The sequence below is a fragment of the Grampus griseus genome (genome assembly GCF_964374135.1).
Source record: "Grampus griseus genome assembly, chromosome: 1".
NCBI classification, from domain to species: domain Eukaryota; kingdom Metazoa; phylum Chordata; class Mammalia; order Artiodactyla; family Delphinidae; genus Grampus; species Grampus griseus.
The window spans coordinates 38,171,801-38,195,084 of NC_139017.1; the positions used below are offsets into that span (position 1 = coordinate 38,171,801).

General features: G+C 33.2%; 1 protein-coding gene across 2 annotated transcripts in view; it reads left to right on the plus strand.

Moving 5' to 3' along the window:
- The window catches only part of ODR4 (odr-4 GPCR localization factor homolog), a 40,132-nt gene extending 17,210 nt beyond the window's left edge, over positions 1 to 22,922 (plus strand). Inside the window, exons 10-14 of one of the 2 annotated variants that reach the window (XR_014296991.1) lie at positions 2,436 to 2,564; positions 3,275 to 3,363; positions 10,350 to 10,537; positions 19,776 to 19,912; positions 21,130 to 21,168. Coding sequence is in view for 1 of the 2 variants with exons in the window: in XM_082658400.1 (XP_082514526.1) it covers positions 2,436 to 2,564; positions 3,275 to 3,363; positions 10,350 to 10,537; positions 19,802 to 19,912; positions 21,130 to 21,197 (585 nt within the window). In the remaining variant the exon portion in view is untranslated. Of the gene's footprint in view, positions 1 to 2,435; positions 2,565 to 3,274; positions 3,364 to 10,349; positions 10,538 to 19,775; positions 19,913 to 21,129 lie in introns of both variants that reach the window. The other variant, XM_082658400.1, reaches the window with a different exon arrangement.
- The last annotated feature ends 362 nt before the right edge of the window (positions 22,923 to 23,284 follow it).

The window sequence follows — 23,284 nt, forward strand, 5'->3', positions numbered from 1 at the left end:
TTAATAGTATATGGTATCATATATTTTTGTCAATAATTCCACTGGTCAGCCAGCTGGAAACTTTAAAATGACCAATATATAATAAGTATTTGATACCACTTTCCTCCCAGTCACCCTTCATCAAGTCTTGTTGATTTTTTCTTTGCAGCATAGCACCTCTTTTATTTTCCTTGTAGTCCCAGTGCCATTAGCCTTACAACATAATTATTTTACCTACTTTATCACAAGTAACTCTTAACTAGTCTCTCTCCATCTATTCATTCTTATCCAAAGTGATTCATTCTCCGAAATCTTGATACCTTTGTTTGTATATCTCTTGGAATATCTTCCGTATTTCTGATCTATCCTGCATATTACCTCAGATTATCCTTTCTGAATCACAGTTTGCATTCATTCACTGTTCATTTACTTATTAGTTTTTTTTTCAGTTAGTATTTATTGTGTGTAAGGGTTAGACACCAATTGTGTTACTTTGCTTGATTAAAATTCCTTAATTGCTCTATACTGACTAGTTAGAAAAGTCTAATTTAAGGCTTTTCAGGGCCTCAACATGCCTTTTTGTTATTTTCTAACTTACTGTTCTAGAGGTATGCTTTCTATGCCTTCAAAGTTCTGTGTGTTTCCCAAGCCGTCTGTCTTACCAGTGCCATTTTTTTCCCTTCTCATCCAGACTGTCAAACTCCTATTCTGTACATGAAGATCTAGCCCAAATGTTACCATTTTGGTAAGGTTTCATTTGGTCTCCATAACCAGAGGGATCTTTCCTTTTCCAAAATATCATGTCAGCATCACAGAAGTTCCTCCACTTATGAATAGGTTAGATTCCCAAAGTAGCTAATTTGTTCCTAAGTCCAAAGAAAACAAGGCGAGTTGACCTGTATAGAGCCCAGATACATTTCCACCGAAAAGGAGTGAAGCAGTCCTTTTATTCTTTAAAAAGTCTTCTCCTTGGTGTGTGTGTGTGTATGTGTGTGTGTGTTTGTGTGTGTGTAGTCTTTTATATATATAGTCTAGTCCATTTGGAAAATAATGTTCTAATTTATGCATATATAATATATATGCTATAAATGTGTTATATAATATGTATTGTAAGTTAGATATTAAGTATGTAAAAAAGAGCATTATTTTTCTATAGTAAAGTTCTGTTTAGTGGATGAGGGAAGCCCATTACTCCTCCTCCACTCCACTTATTGATATATCAGTGATCTCTACAAGTATCATAAGAGGCTTATTCCAAATAGAGTATCAGCATCATCACCCTTTTGCTTGGTTTGATGATTGACATTTTTGCATGGACCTGGAATCTTCTGGACTATTTATTTGGTCTGTGACAAATTTTTTACCAAGACCTTGACTGTGTTTAAGTTTAAATTCTTAAAAAAAATTTAGCCTTTGCCTGAATTACATTAGACGTTGACTATTCATGCTCTTTCAGTGGCTGCATATTCAAGTCTTTTGATTCACCATTTGTCCTCATCACTTCCTGACTGTTTCTTAGTGCCTAGGCACATGGTTAGTTAGCACTGGTCACAAGTTGTATGATTTGTTTCTGTTCTTCAGAATTGACCCTATTGTTGATATTTATTTCAGGTACACTTAGAACATATATTTTTACCATGTCCATTTTTTTTTAATCATAATTTTCGGTACCAGTGTGATTTTATGGGCCTCTAGTAGTACTTTCAAAGTTTCGATCCTCTCCTTGTTTTGGCAGTTATTGAAATGATAAGGTTAAAAATGTCTGTGCAAAAGCTCAAAACCAAGCATAAACTAACCCTACTTAGATTAAATAAGAATGGGTCTGTGAGGTGAAAATGACAATCACTGGTATCATTTTCTGGTGACGGGCATAGTTGACTTGCTTTTTTTTTTGCTGTGAAACCTATAGCATTACTTTCAGTCTATAAAAGTTATGAGTTAAAAATGTATAAATAAATGAGTGTCTATATGTTGCTTGTAATTTTATCATATTTATCACATCCTGCTTTGTATTCCAGTTATTTTTGTGCAAGTCTTGCATAGTGTACCTTCTCTTACTAGATCATATCTTCTTTTTACATCTTTTCATCTTAATAGTTCTTACTAGATCATATCTTCTTTTTACATCTTTTCATCTTAATAGTACTTATCTGAGTAATCTGCAAATAATGTATGTTTAATGAATATTGGTACTTTAGATGGTTATATTAGTAAGAAAAAAATTAGATGTAGTGTATTTAATTTCAGAGTATGTTCAAAATACTCAGAAAATAACATGTAACTTATAAGGAGAAATATGAAGGCCTTTTAAAAATTTATGTGGAATATTTTCAGACACGTGGTTCAGTTAAAAATTCCTTCTTGCTTCATGAAATGACTCACATATATAATGTTTAAATGTTTCACATAATTAATAGTCATTGGCTATTAGAATCTAAACAGATTTTGTCTTTCAGCTTCTGAATTCAGACCACAGATCCACAGCCACAGTCCAGATCTGCAGTGGCTCTGTAAACCTTAAGGGTGCTGTGAAATGCAGAGCTTATATTCATAGCAATAAACCCAAGGTTAAAGATGCTGTACAGGTAAAAAAAAAAAAAAAAAAAAGGAATAACTGGTATATGAAAAACAGAAGCATGTTAACATAATTATTCAAAAATCTTAAAATTTTACCTTTTTTCAATCTCAAATTTCATAATTATTCATTTGATTTTAACTGATAAAAGTCCAGTCTGTTGGGCAGTCCAAATGTACCAGGTAATTGGTCCCAAGATTTTCATATGTAGAATGTCTATTTTTATACCTTTTTGAAGTGATGATTATACAAGTGTATTAAGTGTTCCACAGTTGTAACATATTAGTATATTTGAAATCATTTCTTCTGAGGGAAATTGAACTTTTTAAATAACAGGAAAAGTACACCTACAAAGAATTATTAGGTATTGTTCTGTAATCAATATAATTTAGAAATTTAAAAAATGATGACTGGCACTTTTGTCATAGTTATGCATTTTCTAATTTGGACCACTAGCATTATTTGTTCAGATGCAAAAGTTTGTTCATTTATTTGGTTTAAATTTACTGTTTAGATGAAGTCTGGGTAAATTTGCTGTTAAACTATTAATGTATAGATAAGCCTGTTACATAAATGGACGAATGGAATGACGTACTAGTTATTTTAGTGGACATGATTATACAGGGAAATCATTTATGTGGCAGGTTTTGGTAATAAAATAATGCAGATTTAAAGAAATGGATTTTATTTCTTATTGTGGTTTGTTTTGGTTTTCCATAGGCCATGAAAAGAGATATATTGAATACAGTTGCTGATCGTTGTGAAATACTATTTGAGGATCTGCTTTTGAATGAAATTCCAGAAAAAAAAGTTATGAGTATAATATTAAGTACTTTTTTTGCATGTGTTCAATTGATATATTAAGATGTTAAGATATAATAGATAATATTATCTTTTTAACTGCATATATCTTTTTTAAAACAATATGTAATCATTTACTTTTCTTATTGAATGAAAATTTTCAGTTGCCACCTAAAAAAAAGTTGTTGAACACCTTGTAATAGTAAATCTGTCAACATTTAATAATTTCAGGGAAGATTTAAAAAGAAAAATTCTGTGTGAATTTTTGCCAGAATAGATAAGCTGTGTTACCATTTTTTTTTTAGTTATTTCTGAGATATACATTTTAAAGAAATAACTAGAATTATGACTTATAACATTATACCAGAACATATAAGATTTTTAGAAATTGCATGTAATGTCTGAAACATTTATATTAACATATTTCCATACAAATAACCCAAAGAAAGTTTAGTAGTAGTTGTTTTTTTGTTTGTTTGTTTGTTTTTTTATACTACAGGTTCTTATTAGTCATCAATTTTATACACATCAGTGTATACATGTCAATCCCAATCACCCAATTCAGCACACCACCATCCCCACCCCCACCGCGGTTTTCCCCCCTTGGTGTCCATACGTTTGTTCTCTATGTCTGTGTCTCAACTTCTGCCCTGCAAACCGGTTCATCTCTACCATTTTTCTAGGTTCCACATACATGCGTTAATATACGATATTTGTTTTTCTCTTTCTTACTTACTTCACTCTGTATGACAGACACTAGATCCATCCACATCTCAACAAATGACTCAATTTCGTTCCTTTTTATGGCTGCGTAATATTCCATTGTATATATGTACCACAACTTCTTTATCCATTCGTCTGTCGATGGGCATTTAGGTTGCTTCCGTGACCTGGCTATTGTAAATAGTGCTGCAGTGAATATTGGGGTGCATGTGTCTTTTTGAATTATGGTTTTCTCTGGGTATATGCCCAGTAGTGGGATTGCTGGATCATATGGTAATTCTATTTTTAGTTTTTTAAGGAACCTCCATACTGTTCTCCATAGTGGCTGTATCAATTTACATTCCCACCAGCAGTGCAAGAGGGTTCCCTTTTCTCCACACCCTCTCCAGCATTTGTTGTTTGTAGATTTTCTGATGAAGCCCATTCTGAGCAGTGTGAGGTGATACCTCATTGTAGTTTTGATTTGCATTTCTCTAATAATTAGTGTTGTTGAGCAGCTTTTCATGTGCTTCTTGGCCATCTGTATGTCTTCTTTGGAGAAATGTCTATTTAGGTCTTCTGCCCATTTTTGGTTTGGTTGTTTGTTTCTTTAATATTGAGCTGCATGAACTGTTTATATATTTTGGAGATTAATCCTTTGTCCGTTGATTCATTTGTGAATATTTTATCGCATTCTGAGGGTTGTCTTTTCATCTTGTTTATTGGTTTCCTTTGCTGTGCAAAAGCTTTTAAGGTTCATTAGGTCTCATTTGTTTATTTTTGTTTTTATTTCCATTACTCTAGGAGGTGGATCAAAAAAGATCTTGCTGTGATTTATGTCAAAGAGTGTTCTTCCTATGTTTTCCTCTAAGAGTTTTATAGTGTCCAGTCTTACATTTAGGTCTTGAATCCATTTTGAGTTTATTTTTGTGTATGGTGTTAGGGAGTGTTCTAATTTCATTCTTTTACATGTAGCTGTCCAGTTTTCCCACCACCACTTATGGAAGAGACTGTGTGTGTTACCATTTTAAAGCCATTAATTTATTAGTGTTGACCATTATGTATAATAGAGTCTTTAATAGGTGTATATGCAATTGATCTTTCTTTTTCTTTCCAATTTATTTTTTTTGTGTGTGTACTAGTTTATATACTTCTCATCTATTCTCTAACAGACTTTACTAGATTTTAAAAAGGCTGGGTCATGGTGTCTTAACCTTTTATAACTATTCCATCTTTTGAGAAACATGAACAGTTTATACCTTTTCAGTAATTTGTATTAGAAAAATTTAGTTTTACTCAAAAAGAAAATATAATATTGAGTATGCTTTTTGAAGCTACACATTTATCTGCCTTTCTACTATTCAGGTGGATTTGCAATTCACGGTTGAATATGTACATAATTGAAACATACGTTATTAGCTTGTTAAGGGAATATGTTTATTTTTATAGGAGAAAAGCATAGCTCCTGTGCTAACTAACTTCTTTTAGTTATAATAGCCCATATATCAGGTTTGGTGGACTGATTATAATCTTTTGTCTATTCCTAGTATGATAGATACCTGGAATTTCCAGGTTTAACATCTGTCCTTCATGTACTTCACAAATAACCCTGAAGTTATTATTAGTGGAATAACCCATCCACTAATAATGTATAGTTTTGCTGAGACATGAATTTGATTGAGATTGCAATCAAATTGTAGCAATTGGATTGAGAGTTTTGTTTTGTGAAGTATGTAAAACCTGGTCATTTAGCCACCCAGTTGGTCTAGCAGTGTCATCTCTGTGGCTTTGTTTTTGCTGCTTGACTTTGTGTGTGATAACTCTCATGGTATTAAACACTACTTCACTTTCTGAGTAACAGTATGTGTTACAACTGAACTGTGAATTTTAGGATTTTCTGGGACATGGGGATATATCCACCAATAATGCCAAAGATCTGCCTTATCACACACATTAGTTAAATATTCCTTTTCATTACAAATGCTTCATAAAAAGGGTATCAAATGACTGCTCTAGTATTCTATTTAGTGAATTAGTATTTTGAAATTTTTACTGACGTCCAATCAGTAAAATTAATTACTTCTAATAACAGTTGTTTATATGTTAAATTTGATATATTAGAAGTTAATGTTATCATCTAATGTTACATTTTTACAAAATGAAAAAATATTTTCACTGATAATTGAGTGGCCTTTGAGCTTGTGGGAAGAGAGAATAGGCAGTGTAGTTTGGTGGAAACAGCAAAGACTGAAGTTCTTGGGTTCTGTGTCTACTCTAACACTACTGGAGTGACTTCAGGTGAATAATTTAGCCTGTCTAAGCATCCACTGTCTTATGTGAAAAACAGGGATTATAGTAGCTATTTTTCGAGCCTGTGAGATGAAAGAAGATGATGTTTTTAAAGTCCCTAATACAGGTTGGTAGGCCAAGCCCTCATCAAGTAGTAGTTACTATTAAGTTGGAGGTACTGAAGGAAGAGAATTACTTAACAATGGTTGTATTTAAACTTTCTTAACTTTAGGTTTTGTGGAATGTAGCCTTATATTTCAAAAATGAACCAAGTGTAAGTATACATTTTTTGAACTGTAGTAAGAGGATAATTATTCCAGCAACATGTTAGTAGATCTTAAGATAGCAAGATTAAAAAATATATTGCAAGTATAATAATATGAACATGTAAATTTTGAAGTTGAGTATATATACACCCAATTGTTAGATCTTAAATTTAGTCCTCATTTTACTTAGCTTATCTTTCTTTTTTCTTTTCTTTTTTTTTTTAAAGGAAGAAATGACTGTCTTTATTCTCAGGTGACATGATTGTGTACACACAAAATCCAAAAGAATCTTTAAAAATAAAACTACTAGAACTAATAAGTGAATTTACCAAGGTCCCAGAATACAAGGTCAATATACATAACTCAGTTATATTTCTCTATAGTAAGAAAAAACTGGAAAAATTTTAAAAATTAAATACCATTTATAATAGCATTCAAATAACCATAAAATACTTAGAGATAAATCTAACAAAATATATATAAGATCTATGTACTGAAAACTATAAAACACTGTCAAGACAAATTAGAAAAGACCTAATAATTAGAGAAAGATGCCATGCTCATGGATTGGAAGACTCAATGTTATTAAGATGTCAACTTTTTCCAAATTGATCTATAGATTCAACATAATGCAGATCAAAATCCCAGCAGGACATTTTTTTTTAATTCCCTGTTCATCATTTTATTGGAAGTCCTGGGTAGTGCAATAAGGAAACAAAATATATACAGATAGGGAAGGAAAAAATAAAACTTTTCAGATAACGTGATTGTCTATCTAGAAAAGTCACAAGAAATATACAAAAAACTCTTTAATAAGTGACCTAGCAAGATCACAGCGTACAAGGTAATATACAAAGGTCAGTGTTTTCCTATATATGTAAATGAACAATTGGAATTTGCAATGAAAAAATAACATATACAATACAATAGGACCCCGAAAATGAAACTTATGTATAAATATAATAAATATACATAGAAACCATGTATGGAAAACTATAAAACTCTGATGTAAGAAATCAAAGATCTAAATGAATGGATAGATATTTCTTGTTCATGGATTGAAAGACCCAATATAGTTAAGATGTCAGTTCTTTCCTACTTGATCTATAGATTCAATGAAATTCCTATTGAAATCTCAGCAAGTTATTTTATGGATATCAACTAACTGATTCTAAAGTTTGTATGAACGGGCACAAGACCTAGAATAGCTAGCACAATATTATTTTTTTTTGAATTTTATTTATTTATTTTTTTATACAACAGGTCCTTATTAGTTATCGATTTTGTACATATTAATGTGTATATGTCAATCCCAATCTCCCAATTCATGCCACCACCACCACCCCTCCCCCACCATTTTCCCCCCTTGGTGTCCATACGTTCGTTCTCTACATCTGTGTCTCAATTTCTGCCCTGCAAACTGGTTCATCTGTACCATTTTTCTAGGTTCCACATGTATGTGTTAATATACGATATTTGTTTTGCTTATGCTTCTTATATACTGGTAAAATCTTGTAGGTTTGTAATATGGTAAAATCTAGAATGCATGCCATGAAATTAACCTGAACTAGAATATTTTTTGCATGCATAAGGAAGTCTGCAAAGGGCATACTAACATTACATTCTTAATCTTTAAAGTAAACATAGTTTTTTAATTCTGGCTATCCAGATGAAAGAACTTAATACTTCAGGTGACAGTAAAAAAATAATAATAATAAATAAAATATGAACTCCAGTCAGTCCTTTTACTTATTCTGGTCTTCCCCTTTTCTTTCCCTTAAGAAGTATTCCAGACTTTCTTCATTATTCTCTATCAGCCTGCATTCAGTCCTGCCCAACTTACTCTCAGTAGATGACATACTCATTGTGAAAACTGAGGTCATCAACTATGAAATTTCTTACCTTCTTCCATCCCTACATCCACATCCATCCATACTGCCTGTCCTCTCAGAACATTTATCTTCCTCTTTGCCTGTAGTCATGGTTCCACTCTCTGGATCGTGCTTCTCATCCCTTCATGCAAATGTCTGTTTTTCTTTTAAGAGTCAGCTCAGATATTGCCTATTCTACAAAATTTTCTGTAATATTCCAGTATGAGTTAGGATTCTATACTTAACCAGCAAAATCTCAATTCTTATCATATTGGCTTAACTTTAAATTTTTTCTCTGTTTTGAACTTATTTAAATAATTTTGAACAAAATACTCTGCTATGGGAATTCGCCTAAAGGATTCTTTTTTTGAGTACTTTTTAAGATGTATTTTTTTTTTTAAAGCTTTCCTCTCCCATTTTAAACCTCAGACCAGCTAGAAAACTTGGTCTTATTTAGATAATAAATGTTTAATTTAACTTTAACTTGAAAATTGTAAGCGCTTTTTTTTAATGAGTAATACAAGTTCATTGCAACCAATTCTTTAACATTTGATTTTATAAGCAAGCATATTTGTCTCTTTTTCAGGCAAACCTAGAATTAATGCAGTTTGAAATTGTTTTAAAATTTTGCATGCCAATTACACTTAGGCCACCTTTGAAAGTTTTGAACTTAACCTGTTTTAAGAAACTATGGCCCAAAATAAAATACTATATTCCTAATATCAATGTGTGGACAGTTTACATGCTATAAGACAAATTGCAGTAATATAATTTTACAGCTAGGAGGCAGTCTGGTCAAAGAGTAAAATTCTCCCAGTTCTCATTTGAAAACAATATATTAAGCAGAATCTGGCAGGAACACATATTTAAGTCATGGCATTTCCTATGACACTTAAGGCATTCTTCATTGTCATCTGTTTGCAGTTATATAAAGCTACCACTTGCTTCTTGATGAGGAAAGGTAGGTTACTGTTAAAGTGAGCCCTGGTTTTCTACTTGGTCTGTACATTGGCAGCTTTTTAAATCATATCCATTGCTGAAAAAAGTCATTCTTTACACAAAATCTCTATCTTTGTTGATACTTCATCAGAGTTATGGTTTTGAGCCAAACAGTAATTATGTGTTTATGTTAGAAATTGAGCGAAATGTGTGTGTTGAAAGAAGAATGAAATATTCATTGTTTACTTAGGTCCAGATTATTTTTTCTAAAAATGATTTAAGGCTATTTACAAAAAGGCATTACAAGTTAAGAAGGTAAAGTAGGTATTAATAATGAGAACGAGGCAAAGGGAAAATGAAAAAGAAAGCAAGATGGAGTTGATGGTGAGATTAGTACAGAAAATGTGTATCTTAATGTCCTACACATGCTTGATTAGGGGGCTACATCATGTAAGATGAAGTCAGTGGTGAGATTAGTACAGAAATGAATGCTATCACAACCTATACACTTGATGTAGGTGAGCCGCTAATTTGGCTCTATAAGCTTGCATGAAAAAGGGAAAAATTGTTTAGAAAATTCAGTACTTGTAAGGTTAAAACAAAGAAAAACAACTTCTGAGACAAAATTATCTCCTAGGTATTCCTTCATAGGACAGTGGATAATATAAGAATGTATAATCAACAATGTCTTCACATTGAAGGCAGTGGTGAGTTTATATTTCATGGGAGTATCATTTATGTCCCTTGCAGAGGCCTTAGGTATTGAGTTAAAGAATTCAGTAAGCAATTTTGTGCGAGATCAATTAGAAAATGAAAAGACCTTTTAAGGTTTTATTTATTTTGGCATATGCTTTCATGTACTTACACAATATTTATCACTGATACCAGTGACAGACCTGTCTAAATACTGATGTTGTTTCTTCTTTTAGATTCTGAAAAAGAGTTCCACATCCTCCCTCACCGAGTTTTTGTCCCCATTCCGGGATCCACTGTAATGTTATGTGATTATAAATTTGGTGATGAGTCAGCTGAAGAAATTAGAGACCATTTTATAGAGATGTTAGATCATATGATTCAAATAGAAGATTTGGAAATTGCAGAGGAAATAAACACAGGTAATTATATGAGGTTATTTAAGAACCAGAGTAGACTATAACTGAGGTTACCTATGGGACATCTAGTTTAAGTATCATGTCTTTAGATTTTCTTAAAGCTAGTTCTCTTTGATACTTTTGAGGCATTTAAAAATGTGTCTGTTTTTCTACACAGTTTATAAACATGCAGTGTTTTTCTGGAAAATTGTACCAAAATTTAAGATACTTTAGATTTTTCCAAGCCTAGCAAGTAGATCTTCATAAAACAAGTTCAGTCTTAAACAGGTAGAAATATATAGCTTTAAGGGATTTCTTTTATTATAAGAGAAGGTTTCTCAAAATCTGTTATTTTAATTATTTGGTTAAGCATCAGGTTACAGAAGTTTTTTTAAACACTTTATTAAACATCTCCATACGATTTGCTGTTATTTTCCTGTCCCCTTCATATAATTGGGATACTAAGCTAAAATGGGCAGTTCCAAAAATTAGATCAAGATTATTTTTACAGAGCATAGATTTGCCATACTATGTAATTGTGTACACATATTCTTCCCCTAACCATTACTTTCATATTTCATCTTACATTTTAAAAGGTTTTTTTTTGTTTTGCTTTGCTTTGCTTTGTTTTTATTTCTAGTGAGAGTAGGATATGAAAACGTGTCTATAAATAAATGTGTTTGACAGTCTTCCTGAAACATTTTAAAAATATGTGGTAAAAGTAGTTATTTGCAAGTATCCGTAAATACTTGAGGATCTAGACATTTATCAGTCTTGAAATTTCTGATATCATAGTAGAAAGTCTTTAGGTTACTTCTGAATATAAATGTTTATGAAATTTGAATATAACCATTTTTAAGTGCTTTTTCTAATTCTGATTTCTTAGTTATTCTTCTATTGCTTAACTAATTCCCATTCCCCACAAGAGTAGAGTGATTGAGTCCTGTTGTTTCTATGGTGAATCAAGTAAGTATTTGGTTGGTGAATTTCAAATCTGTCAGTAAAGCCTCAGGTTAGTTGGAGATCACCAGGCTTGTTTTTTCAACAGCTCCAAGTTCATATTAATCATGTGGAATAGTAAGTTTGTTTTAAAGGGAAAAAAAAAAAACCCTCTAAATTGCTCAGTAAAAGATGTTAAAGCTGCAGCTATGTTTCAGTCCCCTGAAAACTAATATTTTTAAAGGTATAGCTATAGAATATTCTCTAAGTGATAGATTTTGGAGTAGACTGGTAGAAATGTTTGCTACTTTGTGAAATATGTTTTTCCAGATTAGCGACTACGCTGTTTCTTCCAACTAATCTTAGAGTCATGAGGGCAGAGATTTTTGTTTGCTTTTGTTTACTTCTGTCACTAGTGCCTAACAGTAGTTCTTGACCAACTCTGTTGTTGATAACTTGAATTAGTTTTACGTGGGATCATTAGAGTTGACCTGGTTCATCCTCTTTCATATAATACTGAAATCTATGGGTATTTAGACTTTTTTCTTCCTTATTCTGAATTCCAGTCTGCCTTCCTGAAACCTCTACTTTTTCAGTAATCTGGAGCAATTAAACATGAGTACAGTTGACACTTGAACAGTACAGGAGCTAGGGGTACTGACTTCCATGTGGTCGAAAATTCATGTATAATTTTGCAGTTGGCCCTCCATATCTGCAGTTCTGCATCCACAGATTCAGCCAACTGTGGATTGTGTAGTACTGTAGTATGTATTTATTGAAAAAAATCCAAGTATAAGTAGACCTGTGCATTTCAAACCCATGTTGTTCAAGTGTCAACTGTACTGCTTCTTTATTGAGGCCTTGCTTTAAGTTTAAATTGAGGGCAGTTGTCATGTTCTAAATATTTCAAAGCCAAATACTCCCATATACCTTTAACTGTTCTCATTATTACAGTTTCTAGACCTCATTTTTCCTTACCACCTTATTTACCTTTCTTTAGATTAGACATTTTTAACCTGTGGTGTCCAAAATTTTGGGGTCATAGTTGGCTATCAGGAGATCCCTAAACCGCTTGAACATAATTGTATAATGTTTTCCTGGGGGAAAGATCTATAGCTTTCAAAGGGTTGGTGACCTAAGAAGGATTAAAAACTGCTTTTTAAAATATCAGTATAGTCTGGCTTGCCTTTCCTGAGATATGTTACCCTGAATTGAACCTAATACTCCAATAATATTAGCTATTGTTTTTATAGAACCTGCTATGTGCCGGGCACCGTTTTAAGAGCCTTACAGATGCTAAATCATTTAGTTCTTATAAGAACCCTATAATGATTATTATACTATTGTTAGCTCAGTTTTCCCAATAAAGAATTGAGGCTCAGAAAGGTCAAGTAATTTTTTTCAGGGTTACATAGCTAATAAATGGTGGAGCTGGAATTTAAACGTAGGCAGTTTGGTTTTAGAGTCTGCTTTTTTTCCGACAGTTTTGTTTTACTGCCTTTTTGTGACACTTAACCAGGACAGACTATAGGGTTATTACTTTCCATGATCTAGGTACTTATTTTAGCCTAGCCCTCTTAATTCCATCATTTAAAACAATTTTTTTAACTTAAATAAATGATGTTACATCATCCTCATTTAATTTCATCTTATGTCAGTGTAATTTCTCACTTGTTGGCTAGAAGCTTGGATCTGTTATCATATGTAGTTTTCATATTCTTTTGAATTATTTGTCACACTTTTAGTGCATATTACATTGCTGAATTAAGTATGACTAAGGGAAGCACTGTATGCAAAACTTGCCCCATTCACAACTTACTTTAAAAATCAGATATAAAAGAATAGGAAGAGAGAGATTTCATTTAGATTTTTTTAAGACTACCATCTGTCTGAAATATTTTTATCTTGTTTAATTTTGTGTCATATTTTAAACATAAGCATTTATAGACTAGTTTGTATTTTATTCAATACTTTATAAGTAATACTTTAAAAATAGTTAGTTATTAATCTTAATAACATTAATATCCATTGTTTAAATTGCTAAAACAGATTAAAATAAAAATCCAAGTAGCTTTCACCACTGTAATACATTCTTAAGGAGGCAACTATGGCAGCCTTGCTTGACAACCTCCCCCAAATAAAACTAAAACCTAATAAATTAAAACCCATATGAAACAATTTTATATTGCATTTCAGCAAACATTTATTGATTTTTCCATAAGGTTCACAAGGAAAGGGACTTTTCCTTTCTTGCTCACTGCTGTCATTTCTAGCACTTTCCTAAGAACCTAGCCTTAACACATTGTAGGTACTCAGTAAATATTTGTTTACTGAACAAATTATTGATTTTGTCAGTCCTAGGGTTTGGGAACCAAAATTCAATAAGATACTGATTCTGTCTTCAAGGAGCTAAATGGAATTTTTTTTTAACCTGGGTAGATAATTTTATGTGCTCAGACTAGGTAGGTGCCTCCATTATACTTAATCATAGTTTTTTGCTGCTTTTTTGCATTAGTTTCCATTCTTGTAATTATTGAACTCATCAGTTGCATGTTTAATATTAATTTTTCATATTAGACTGCAAGTTTCTCGAGAGTATTTATTTCTCTATCTGAGTTCCATGCCTAAAACATGATAGGTATTCATAAATATTTGTTCCTAACTGACTGACATATACTGAATTGGTCATTTTTAGGAAACTATAGCACAGCTTTTTTTAATACTTATTTTATGCTTGGAAAATTGTAAGCTTATGCCAAGCAAGATATAAGGTTTTTAAGGTTTGTGTAGTGCACTACACTGAACATGATGAAGATTTTAAGAGGATATAATGGTCATAGCTCTATGGCTCAATAGTTCAGAACGTTTTAAGGGATATAGAACATTAAAAACATATGACAACATGTAACACTAATTGTTGCCCCGTAAATATTAATTCTAGTTTATAGCATTTAGTATGTCTATTTGTTAGATGTTTATTAAGCATTTGCTCTGTTCAAGGTAGTGTTATAGATGACAAATCAATGGCCAGATTCCTTTCCTCAAGAAGCCTATAATCTGACTTGGAAGATAGAATTGTATGCATTATTAATCATTGCAGGGCATGTAGTAAGGTCCAAAGAGTAACTAAGAACTCAAGAACATCAAGATTAATGATCATAATTTTAGGGTCTCTAGTGATTTGGCTAATAATTCATTCAGAAAAAATATTTTGATGGTAGGTTAGCAATAACCTGTAATCTATAGTAAGAAAGATTTGACATTAGTATTTTCAAATTTTAGTAAATTCTTTCCATTTTTTCTTTATTATTACTATTACATTTCACTTTAACTAGAGGTTAGTTCAATAATACGGGAATGAACAGAGAATTATCAGAATATTTAGCACAGGCATTATCCCTGTAAGTGATTCAGAGCAGGTAACTTTTTTTTTTTTTTTATAAATTTATTTATTTATTTTTGGCTGCATTGGGTCTTCGTTGCTGCGCACTGGCTTTCTCTGGTTGCAGCGAGCGGGGCTACTCTTCGTCGTGGTGCGCGGGCTTCTCATGGCGGTGGCTTCTCTTGTTGCGGAGCACGGGCTCTAGACGCACAGGCTTCAGTAGTTGTGGCACGCAGGCTCCAGAGCGCAGGCTCAGTAGCCGTGGCACACGGGCTTAGTTGCTCCGCAGCATGTGGGATCCTCCCAGACCAGGGCTCGAACCCGTGTCCCCTGCATTGACAGGCGGACTCCCAACCACTGCGCCACCAGGGAAGCCCCAGGTAACATTTGAGTTCATTTTCAAGGATGAATACAGTAAAAGTAACTCTAAGCTGTTTAGGAATTGAACATTGGCATCAGATTTATTGTGGCCAAGAATAGGACTTGTCTAGAATTATATTATTTTTGCTTCATCAAGTATTTATTGAATTAGAAGGAATGATATAGTTATTTAGTAGCAAAATAACACATTCCAAATTATGGGATAGGGTAAAAGCATAAACATTTTAATAGAAAAATTAAGTGCTTTTACATATACATTCAGTTGGTTTAGAATTATGTTCACTTTTTCATTTATTCTTTCATTTATTAATTTATTCAAAAATATTAGATGCATAATTTTACCAAGATGTTTTAGCTGAGTCCAGGTCTTCCACTTACAGCTGTGTAACCTTGAACAAGTCCTCTCTGAACCCCAAATTGTTTTGGTGTTGGTACTAGAATTTAGTAAAAATGTTAGAGAAAATACTTTCTAAACAGAAAGAGATATATAAATGTAAGGTGATATTTACTAGAATTATTATAAAACTTTTAAATAATGGACCTTCTGAATTATAATGAAAAACATTAAAGTATAAGAATAATGCTATATAGTGTGCATAGATTTTCCTAATTATTTGAAATTAGGGTTTCCAGGTAAAATAAACAATGAAAAGTGGAGTTCAAATGTTCACATTCAAACTTGAAATCAATTACTGTACATTTAGGATTGTTAAACTTGTTATAAGTATCAAGCTTTATTTTCCAAGTATTTGATGTTACTATTTGCTTGATTATTTGATTATTTCTGTTCTGTAATGTAGTTGCTATGTTTAAAATACGTATTTTGCCAAGTAAGTATTTTAAAATAACATACTTTAAAATGATTTAAGGAATGAAGAACAATTTGTTTGTCAAAATGACTCACTTAAGGTGAGGGATAACTGTGGCTTTAAAATTTCTTAAATGTATTAGTCATCTCCTGGTAGATATTAACTTAATAATTCAGATGTACTTTATCCACAGTTTCAGCAAATTTGGAGACACACATTTAAAATCTGGTGAAACCCATCTTTGCCAATTCTGTCTTGATATCAGAGGTGAAATTAATTTTCATTGCTTGGTTAAACATTGATAATTTAATTATAAAGGAAAAAAAGTAATGCTGAAGATGTATTTTAATGGCTAAATCACTGACTAGTGAAACCTCATTAACTTAGGATTTAGGAATCTGGAAGATGACACCTAACTAAGGAGTTCAAGTGCTAGCATTTCATTTTAAGCTTCTAAATAGTCCTACCTATCAGCAGCTTGGAATGAAATTGAATATATATACAATTTAACATGCATTCATCATGGCCCTTGTCTTCTCCTTTGTTGACAGTTGCTTAAGAAAGGTTGCTTTCTTACATGAATAATTTGAGATTTGTCTGCAGTTAAAATTACCTGGTTTTAAGGAATGGTTAAGATCTAATTTCCTATTGAATCACATGTCCTTTGCATTTAAAGTTCAGAGGACGTTAAGGTATTGGTAAAAATGACAGTATCTGAGGTTTGAATTAAGTTCTTCATGGCCGCACCAAAAACAGACAAACAAATTGTTATGGTAAGGATTTATTCATCCTTGAAAAACGCTCTGCTTCAGTAAAATTGTCTCAGCTTTGTATCAAATCAATATGATTTTGAATGACAGATTTTATTTATTTATTTATTTATTTATTTATTTATGGCTGTGTTTGGTCTTCGTTTCTGTGCGAGGGCTTTCTCTAGTTGCGGTGAGCAGGGGCCACTCTTCATCGCAATGCGCAGGCCTCTCACTGTCGGGGCCTCTCGTTGCGGAGCACAGGCTCCAGACGCGCAGGCTCAGCAGTTGTGGCTCACGGGCCCATTTGCTCCGCGGCATGTGTGATCCTCCCAGACCAGGGCTCGAACCCGTGTCCCCTGCATTGGCAGGCAGACTCTCAACCACTGCGCCACCAGGGAAGCCCCCTGAATGACAGATTTTAAAATGGAAATAGCAGAGCAGTGGAATGTCTTTTTTTAATAGAAGTAAATTGTTTATACAGAGGACTTGACCTCTTAGAGCATGCTCTTCTTCACAAATAACAAATTAGTATTAAATGTGTGATTAATATGACATGACAAATAAAACCATTTTTGTGCTCTTTATCTATAGGTACTCAAGTAAAAAAGTAAAAAATTTCCTGTAGCAAATAGGTATAATTCATGTTTCATCCATTATTTTTGTTTTTATCTGAGATAAGGATTTTAGTGGCCCAAAGAAAAAGCTTTTTAGCAGTGATATTTGCTAAAAGAAAAAGCCGAAGTTCTGTGTGTGTGTGAGTGTATGTTTTTAAAATGAATAAAATTGTACTCTCCATTCAACTTTTAGACATATGGATGAAGTTAGGAGAAATTTTAAGCTGGTAGGCTAATGTATTCTAGAAGTAAAGTGTTACAGCCCCCGAGAAAACTGGATGCTGTAGAAATATGGAAGACTGAATAATTCTGGAGACAGTTCATGAGAATTTGTTGGCCTTTGTGACTAGTTTGATATGGGAGTAGAACAAAAGAGAAGAACGTTTTGTGTTTGTTTTTAAAGTACTTTAGTCATATGCTCAAAGAGGGAAAAAAAGAACAGTTTTACCTTGATTCTAATGAGGTGACTACTAAGGATTATTTCTCAAAATGGCAAACTTCATGGGAAATTGATGAGAAGCAGGCAAATTTTTTTTCATCCATTTTGGTACCACAATTAATTATTTCAGTAAGTTATGTGTCATCCTTGTGAGCACATCTGCATGTGCCAGTATGTTGGTATACAAAGATGTCTATAAAAGATATTTTAAATCCAAGCAATAAGCTATTTTACTTTGAATTTAAACAGTAGTATTTACTGTGTCACTGGGGTTCTCTTCTCTTCTTTGTAAATAAAGGGATCAACATGAAGTTCAGTTAACCCTTGAACAACATGGGGGTTAGGGGCACTGACCCTCACGCAGTTGAAAATCCACATACAGCTTCAGTTGGCTATCCGTATGGGCAGTTCCCCATCCATGGATTCAACCAACCATGGATCATATAGTATGTATTTAGTGGAAAAAAATTTGCCTATGAGTAAGTGGATCCATGCAGTTCAAACCCATGTTGTTTAAGTATCAACTGCAGTTGTTTTCAAACAGTTCCCTTGAGTTCTATAGAACAGCACTCTGCTGTCACCTCTTAGGGGAAGGAGGGAGTATGACTCCAGGAGTCCTTCATCCCTGCTTCAACCAGAGTAATTCTGCTTTCATCTGTTTTACATACTGGGATTTTCTGTCAGATTTTCTAGCACTAGTTTAAAAAAAGAAAACCATTGGTCTGTGTGATCCCTAAGGATGTTTTCAGTTCAGACACTTTTAGTCAGTGTTAAATAAATTCAGCTTGGCTAACCTATGCAAATTATTGTCACCATAATGAAGTAGAAAGAGAACTTGTATTTGAATCCTCATTCTGTTGCCTATGACCCTCAAATACGCACTTAATGTCCCAGGTTTTATTTTCCAACTATAAATGAGATAATGTACTTACTTTGCTTAACATTGAATTGTTTTAAGGTCAAACTTATGGTCCCAGTTTGCTTATGTAATTCAGGTTAGATCAAGAGTCAGCAAACTTTTTCTGTATAGGGCTAAATAGTAAATATTTTAGGCTTTGCAGAGCATGTAAGGTCTGGCCCATGGGCTGCACTTTGGCCCATGGCTACAGTTTGCTGATCCCTACTTTTATTATTACTGATTACTTAAAATTATTAATTGCCAAAACCATCAATAAGAATATTATAAATTAATCCCAATTAAGAGCAAAATTTACCCTTTCCTATCTAGTTTGATTTTTGGTATCATTTATCTCCACTACCATATAGTAATCAGATTATAATTTGTGGGAGTCATTCAGAACTGGCTCTGTGGCTCCTTGGTTTTGATCAGTTATAAAAGTACATAAAGTATTTTTTTTTAAGATAGAAGCTGAGGTCATTGAATTGAATCGTTCTTTTCTTTTTTTAAAATTTTATTTATTTTTGGTTACATTTGGTCTTCGTTGCTGGGCGCAGGCTTTCTCTAGTTGTGGAGAGTGGGGGCTACTCTGCGTTGTGGTGCGCAGGCTTCTCATTACGGTGGCTTCTCTTGTTGCAGAGCACAGGCTCTAGCTGCGCGTGCCTCAGTAGTTGTGGCACGTGGGCTCAGTAGTTGTGGCTCGCGGGCTCTAGAGTGCAGGCTCAGTAGTTGTGGCACACAGGGCTAGTTGCTGTGCGGCATGTGGGATCTTCCTGGCCCGGGGCTCGAACCCATGTCCTCTGCATTGTCAGGTGGATTCTTAACCACTGCGCTACCAGGGAAGTCCCCATAAAGAATTTTAAAAAGTACATCAGTTTGATATATAGTCCATGAAATTTAATTCGCCTGCATTTGATAAAGAGCAAGTTTAAAAAGTCAAGTTGAAAAAAAAAAAAGTCAAGTTGAAGGAAAGTGGAATTCACTGTGTGTTTTTTATAATGTTCTTTAAAACTCATTTTTAAGCAGTAATTATTCTTATTTTATTTAGGATTTATTTTTATTATCCTCTTGCAGCCTGTGTAAGTTCCTCTATGAATACTGAAGCTTCATTGGACAACACAGATGATGAACCACCAAAACAGCCAATTAAAACTACAATAGTGTTGAAAATTCAGCAAAACATAGGTATTATATTTCTTCTATAACATTGAAAAGATGGCATTTTGGATTTGAGTTTTCTTGTTACTTTAAAATTATTTTCATTTCATTTCTTAAAAGAGCTAGATTAAGCTAGTATTTATTGAATATTATAGAAAGCGGTACGCCCTGAGAGATAGAAAGATTTATAAATAAAGCATTGTCTCAAGTGCCCTAAAAGGTGACACTTCCTATTAAATGTTTTGGTGTTTTTAGAAGAAACACATGTTGAGTTTTGGGAATCAATTAGTATAGTAGGGCCAGTGTTTTCCAAGCTGGTGTTCCCAGGATTGCTATTGTGGAAGATTTTGATAGGTGCTCTATGAAAAAAGTCAAATTCAAGTCTGGAAATTCTAATGTATTTTAGTATTTTAAAGGCTCCAAGAAGTGTGGCAGTCACTTTAACATTTTTCAGACTTATTGATCAAAGAACATGTAGACTGTTGTTTAGTTGAATGCCAATTTGAGAAATGCTTTATAAGCATTAAGATTTTTGACTGACTGAGAGAAGCCAGAAACTTTGGTTATTTTTCATGTCAGTTACTCATAAGTTAAGTTAATTACCTAAATTCTTTGTACCTAAGTGTGTGTGTGTGTGTGTGTGTGTGTGTGTGTGTGTCTGGACTACTCTGGTCAGTTTTCTTTTTGTTGTTGTTTTTTAACTTAAAATACTCAGGAAAAAAAATTAAAAGTTACCAACCCAAGCTTAATAATTCTTAGATTTTAGTTTCTGTAGTTTTCAATAGCTATATAAATGACTTCGCATGGTAATTACTGAGGACTCCTGCCCATTGGAGATGTCTTTTTGGTTTAAGCTAAGTAGCATGAGACAGCTGAAATGTCAATATAAATATTTATAGAAGCCTTTTTAAGTATGTATTAGTTTGTCTCTTAGATGTGTGTGAGTGCACTCATGTATAAGAAAGATAATTTTTTATTTTAAGGTGTTAATGAAGGTGGTGAAGTATATGATTACCAGTCCAACTTTGTAAAATATAATTTTCAACCTATTGCTATATTTTCCTCTAAGACTTTGCTGGCTTTTCATGCCTGTATATGTGTGTGTGTAAGTGTATGTATTTGTGTGTGTATGTTGTTCTTGTTGTTTAGGCCCATCAGTTACCGACATTTCAAAGCCTAGGATCACTTAAGCCTTTCTTTTGCTCATTCCATTTCCATTTGTTTTGTGTTTGTTTTACTTTTAGGTGTGATTGCAGCATTTGCAGTTGCAGCCCTTGCTGCGGGTATCTCCTTTCATTACTTCAGTGATTAGGGTGAGGCACAAAGAGCTTCCTGATCATCCAGAGAACACTGACCAACAATTATGAATAATAATGATGCAAACAATCCATCTGCGTCTAAGACAATAGCAGTCAGATCTGCTGCCATAATGCCTATTAGGTGTGTTTCTGACTAAAATGAAATCACCAGCTGCCTTGTTTAGCCCTGCTTATATTATAGGTGGCTCAGGCTTCCAAGAATAAAGTTATGAATCTAGATGGAAGTTGCATGTAACAAATCGTTATTATCTATTTTTTAAAATGTTCAAAATCATGGTTTATTTTCATAGATTTTAGTCCTGTTGACCTGAACCACATATTGATCAGGACATTGGAAATTTGAATAGTCAGGGTTGACTGAATATATTAGTAATAGAACAATAGAAATTTCTGCAAAGTGGGGCAAAAACTTATTGGATAAGTTCATAGTTTAGGACCTTTCTATACTGATTCCAAAATACTGATTGAGTTCCATTTGAGGGGTAGGAAACCTCTCCAGACGTCTTGAATCAGCAAGGATTGTCATAAATCATGAGCTTTCTCTGGTTAGTATATCATAACCTAATATATTAAATAAGACTTTTGCTTCCAGTAATATATTAGGTACTGCAAAACAGCTAGATCCTGAATACAGTCTCCTTTTGAATACATTAATAGGCTCAAAGAAAGTAGGGGAAATCTCCAAGAACTACACCTCTATTTTTTCTCCCTGACAATGGAACACATTTTGATATGGAAATTATGAAAACTATATTAAGCATAAGGTTGACAGTGGTTGCCTGGGTGACAAATACCAATTGCAGCACTGCCATATGCAGTTTTCCTTAGACCAGAAACAAGGAGATAAATCTGAATCTGAGATGTCCCATCCAGGACAGTTGAAGTGGGCCTCAGTTTGTAATACCCTATAGTTCCTGGCAGAAACAAGATATAGGCCCCAGATTCCCATAGATTAAGATAAGCAGTATTATTCATGGCTGGAGATCACCAGGTGCAAGTTGAAACTAGCTAGCTTGAGAAAGAACCTGTAGATATAAACTTTGGACTCAATTTTCCAAGGTCTTATCATCAACATACATGAAGGATGGAACCACAGACTGATCTGAAAAAGAAACAAGTGGAACTGCTTGATGAGAAATATGTTACTTGCAATTTAAAAAAAGAAAAACCCTTAGACATGTTGAATATCATATTAGACTCAGCTGAAGAGACAATACATAAACTGGAAGCTAGATATAAGGAAATTATCCAATGTGCAGCCAGGAGAAACAAGGTGTTAGAAAATATAAATATTAAGGAAAAGATAAGAGATATAGAAGGAAGAATTATGAATACTAGAAGTACCAGCAGAAGAGAATAGAGAGGATGGAGGAGTGGCAATATTTGAAGAGATAACAGAATTTTCCACATTTGTTGGAAAAACACGAATTCATAAGTTCAGGAAGCACAGTGTATCCCAAGCATATATAGATAAAATCCAAGCCTAAACCCAGTGTAGTATAACTGTGAGATACCAAACAGAGGATTCTTAAAGCAATTAAAGGGGGAAAAAGATTATCAGTGAAGGCAAGACAGATACTTCAGAAAGCTTCTCAACAGCAACAATGTACTCCAAAGGTGGTAGAATAGTGCCTTCAAAATTCTGAGAAAAACAATTGTCAACTTGGAATCTGTATGAAGCAAAACTGAAATAAATACATATTCAAGTGAAAAACAGATTTTACCATCAGTGGAACTTCTTTAAAGAAATTGCAGAAGGATTATCTTCAAGAAGGAAAATAATTCCAAAAGGATGATCTGAAATTGAAGAACTAGTAAGCAAATAAATGAAAAACATGTAAATCAAAAGTGTTGTTTGTATAAAACAATCATAATGAAAGAAGTGTTTATAAGAAGCAAGATTGTAACTAAATAAAACTAAATAAACATTTTATGCAACATTAATGTGGACTTTTAAAATAGGGTATAATTGAAAAACTGGACAGTAGCTTATAAGATGGGGGGGTGATTAGAATTAAAGTGTTCTGAAGTGTTTTATTATTCAGAAAATGGGTTAAGGTACTGTTTAACTTTGAAATTA